This window comes from Panicum hallii, chromosome 4 (genome assembly GCF_002211085.1).
Source record: "Panicum hallii strain FIL2 chromosome 4, PHallii_v3.1, whole genome shotgun sequence".
Taxonomy (NCBI): Eukaryota; Viridiplantae; Streptophyta; class Magnoliopsida; order Poales; family Poaceae; genus Panicum; species Panicum hallii.
Genome location: NC_038045.1, coordinates 25,074,093 through 25,078,330, shown reverse-complemented (window position 1 = coordinate 25,078,330; position 4,238 = coordinate 25,074,093). Strand labels below are relative to the sequence as shown.

Below are 4,238 nucleotides of genomic sequence, written 5' to 3'. Positions count from 1 at the left end.
GAGTCGGGAAGGTTTTCAATGCGGCGCGTAGACAAAACGATGCTGATGCTTTTTTCTAGGCAGCGCGCCACGCGTGTAGCACACCCGCAGAGCGGTGCGTGACAACCGGAGGACAGGGGAATGGATCGATGTGTCCACTCTCCGCACGCGCGTCGATTGCCATTGCCAACTCAGGAGAGCGATTCGTCTCGAATCTGCGCCGATCCATCGCCACGCCACCCGATGTCATTCAACATTTTTTCGTTTGAAAAGAATTCCAGTCAACATTGCAGCTCAGACCTGGTATTGGTAAAAGTTGGGAGAGTTGCTCTTTCCATTACTGTTATGTTTACAAGAATAAAGAAAGCTCCGCTCTGTTTTTATTAATCCTCCGGCACTTGACACTTGTATCGTGGAGCAGCGAGCAGAGCACCATACATGATCCAAAAAGGAAGATTGCAAAAAGGAAAAGGATAACTTATAAACAGTTAAACGCTAGAACTTGTCCCTGCGATCTGTTCACCATTCGCAGTAGCACTGCCACTAGTACTTTGCTGCTGCTGCTGCCGCTGCTGGAGGCCTGGAGCGCCCTCTTACTCATACAAACAAATAAAGAAGAAAAAACAAGCCAAAAAAATAGTAATTACCATTAATTAAGCTATACATCTACCCTCTAATACCGATGTCTAGATCACCTCCTTCCTAATCGTCCCGGCCGTGCGGCAGCATCTTGAGCGCCTGGAGGAAGGTGTTCTTGAGGCGCCCCAAGTGCGGCCGCACGTTCTGCTTGTCCAGGTACGTGGTCTTGAGCGCGTTCCACCCCTGCTTGTGGATGGCCATGGGGTCCCTCAGCACCGGGTGGTCGCTCGGGTACTGCTCGCTCAGCGTCGTCTCGTCCAGCTGCACCGCGTACTCCAGGTAGTGGACCTCCATCCCCGCCGACGGCTCCGCGAACGTGTTCCGGGCCAGCCACTCCAGCCGCCCGTACGGCACCACCTGCACCACCACGGCGCCGGCCGGCAGGAACACCATGTTGGTCAGCCCGGCGCCGTGCACGCCAACCATCACGTCGCACGAGTTCACCAGCCGCGCGAACTTGGACGTGTCTGTGCTCGTGTCGGGCTCCCCGATCCGCACGTCGAACCCGAGGCTCGCCGCCATGTCCGCCATGGCACGCTCGTTCATGAACGCGCGCCCGCGGGACGGGCGCCGCGAGATGATCAGCAACCGCGGCCGGCGCCGGATGTCCCACCGGTCGCCACTCGGCGTGGCCGTCGCGCGCTCCAGCCCGAACGCGTCGCGCAGCATCTTGCGGAAGTCGGCCGTGGAGTAGCCCGACGGCGTCTTGGACGCGTCCACGCCGAGCTCCCGGTGGAACGTCGGGCCCACCACCACGTTAGGGTAGCACCGGACCTCGTCGTCGGCGTCGATGTCCACCACCTCGTGCCGGCTCATCTGCTGGAAGATCTGGATGTACCGGTTCACCCACCACGACTTGTAGCTGCTCACCAGGAACTGCACCTCGCCACCGAAGGGGTGCGCCGTGATGAACGCGGGGATCAGCACGTCCGTGTAGTCGTGGAACGGGTTGCCCGTGAACCCGCCGGTGGAGAGCACGAAGGCGGTGGCCGAGCTGTTGACCGTGCACCGCGGCGCCGCGCCGGAGGGCAGCGGCTTGAGGGTCCACTCCTTGACGTGGGACAGCGCGAAGTTGTCGTGCTTCCGGCAGTACGGCTTGGTCTTCCACTCCCGGTCAAGCGTGTCGACGTACACTGTCTGGCTGCTCCCCATCACGCGCACGTCGCCGGCCGCCTCGCAGGTGTCCGAGCGGCGGCTCGTCTCGTAGCACACCGGCTTGGCGGCGGCGGCGGCGGGCTTGGGCTGGGCCTCCTCCTTGTCTTTCTCCTCTGCAGCGCCGGCGAATTCCAATTCAGTGAGTCAGATCTGACGCCCAATCATGTGGCGGAATGTCACGCTATTCTTTAATAACACGATTCTTCAAGAAAGTCCTGATGAACTCAGGTGGAATCTAAAGAAATGGAAGTGAAGCTACCAGAGAGGGGAAAGCAGGAAGGAGCAGGTGACCAGATATGCTCGACAGGCATGTGCCCAGACGCATAAAGCAGCCCCAAATCCTAACTAATCTTATCCAGAGCGAAGGGAAAGGGCCAAGGTAATTTACCCGCAGCAGCTTCGGCGGCAGCCTCGTCGGCGCCGTCGCCGGTGTCAATGTTGACGGCCGCCTTGCTCACAGCGGCCGCCGCGTCCTCGGATTTGATGGCGTCTCCGGCACTGGTGACTGCACGCAAGCAGAATATGGAGGCCCTCACAAATCAGCTCACAACCACCAGGAATCTGACCGCGCAGAGGTAGAGAAGAGGAGGAAGGGAGCGGAGCGGATACCGATTGGGGCGAACCTCCCCCGTATGAGGGAGAGGGCGACGACGGAGCAGAGCATGAGGGCCAGAAGAGCTACATTCCCGACCCGCCTGTGCTCCCCCCTCGCGGAGCTCCGGGTCTTCATCTCCTCCGCCTTCTCTTCTTGGCCGCTTCCTCTCTCAGCAAGGGGGCAGCTGCCGAGAGCGTTGTTGTGGCAAAAGCTTTTAGAAGCGCGGCCGCGCGGATCGACAGCGCGGGGCAAAAATCTGGGCTCCTGTTGGTCAGGCGGCGGTGGCGCTGGTAGTCACGGGCACTTTGGCACGAACTAGAGGAAGGGGGCAGGCGACGGAATTTGGGGGGGGGGGGGGGGGTGAAAGCAGCCGGAGAAGCTGCCCTCCTATGGCACCGGTAGTCGGGTCGGGGTAAAGAAAGCGTTTTTGTTTTGTACTGCCGGCGGCTCCACTCCGCGCGGATTTTCAGATCGGCGATGTTTCGCGGCGTGGTTTGTTCATTTGGACAGTAATTTTGGCGTGTCGGTGCCAATTGATTTGGGCACTGGGGAAGCTGACACAACATTTATTGGGGGACGTGAGTCGGTGCCGTGCGTGTCCCCCGGGGCATGTGCCGCGTGCCAGAAGGTGCGGAGCACGTAGTACCACTACCACTGCTCTGCACTGTACACTAGACAATACTACTACTTGTACGGGCATGGATTTCAGATCCGGTGTCGGGTACGTCGCTGGAACCGTAGAGGTACAACCGCTGTGATGCGGGCACGCAGCAAACCCGATCGAGGTGGCCGTCACGATTTGTGCTCCCGAAGAGACGGTCAACGCGAAACAATGTTGCTGGATTTCCCGTGAATGATGTGCGTATAAAATACGCATTCTCGTCCTTTCGTAGACCCAAAGACTCATGTACACAGTGAAGGTATTCACCCATAAGAAAACTCTCCATATGTTCAACAAATCCCTCTGTCACTAATACACCCTATTTAGGTCATATTTCTAACGAAGGAAAAAGTATAGAGAATTCAATTCGTTCCTATCAAAGCCTTTGCTATGGAATGACCTCTTCTATGGGATTTTTGGGTCTGTTTGGAGTATTTTCATAGGAAAACAAAAGCAATGGATTACTTAGGAAAGTTTTCTGCTTTGGGTGTGCGGAACGGAGGAAATATGATTTCCATTCCCAAGGAAAGGCTTATGTTTCTTCACAAAATGGATTTCTTTTAAGAAGATATTGTTGCCGAGGCAAAGGCAAGCGACTAGCCGTGGCGGCGCCTGGGACAGTGAGCGCAGCGAGGTAGGCAGCTCCGTAACCTTCACCTCTCTCCTCTCATCTCCTACTTTTGCTAGCTTGAATGGCACGAGGCGACGGGGAGGAACGATTGCAGGGCATGCACGGAGCAATTTATACCCCACCCCACACAAGACAAGCGGGCGTGGCGGGACGAAAGCCGCTTAGAGAGTGGTAGGCCCCATGACTTGATGCTTCAATGAATGTGGGCACCGGAGTGCACGCGCGACAGGCGCAGTTAAGGCGCACGACGATCGAGGGGAGCAAGCCGCCTGGGCGCTTCAACTTACACAACTAATCAATTGCCCTCGGGGGCCATGGAGCACGCTAGTCGGCCCAAGGCCGATGGCGCAACCAGGCCCGTGGAGCGTGGGGTTCGCAGGCCGACCCATCAAGAATGGGCACGAGGACGCCCTGATGCACGCATTACGAGCTAGAGGCAGAATGGCGGAGGCCCCAACGGCCACGAAGCTGCTCGACCGCGCTGTCTTGCGACCGAGTCCAGACTACGCTCCCGCTTTGGGTGACCCCGATGAGGGGGTCGGGAACCAGAAGGGCAGGTGGTGGGAATTTATGGAACG

General features: G+C 58.0%; 1 protein-coding gene across 1 annotated transcript; it reads right to left on the bottom strand.

Moving 5' to 3' along the window:
• Positions 1-285: 285 nt before the first annotated feature.
• Positions 286-2,738, bottom strand: LOC112891078 (protein O-linked-mannose beta-1,4-N-acetylglucosaminyltransferase 2-like). The gene is made up of 3 exons (XM_025957982.1): positions 2,383-2,738; positions 2,162-2,278; positions 286-1,886 (listed from the first exon to the last, which is right to left on the bottom strand). Exons 1-3 carry the CDS (start codon positions 2,501-2,503, stop codon positions 682-684), a joined length of 1,443 nt encoding a protein of 480 aa, XP_025813767.1. The 5' UTR covers positions 2,504-2,738; the 3' UTR covers positions 286-681.
• Between the last annotated feature and the right edge of the window lie 1,500 nt (positions 2,739-4,238).

Coding starts and splice junctions, on each gene's coding strand:
- LOC112891078 (XM_025957982.1), bottom strand. CDS start 2,503: ATGAAGACCCGGAGCTCCGCGAGGGGGGAGCACAGGCGGGTCGGGAAT. Junction 2,279..2,382: donor GGGGAGGTTCGCCCCAATCG/GTATCCGCTCCG, acceptor GCTTGCGTGCAG/TCACCAGTGCCGGAGACGCC. Junction 1,887..2,161: donor TGCCGCCGAAGCTGCTGCGG/GTAAATTACCTT, acceptor CCGGCGCTGCAG/AGGAGAAAGACAAGGAGGAG.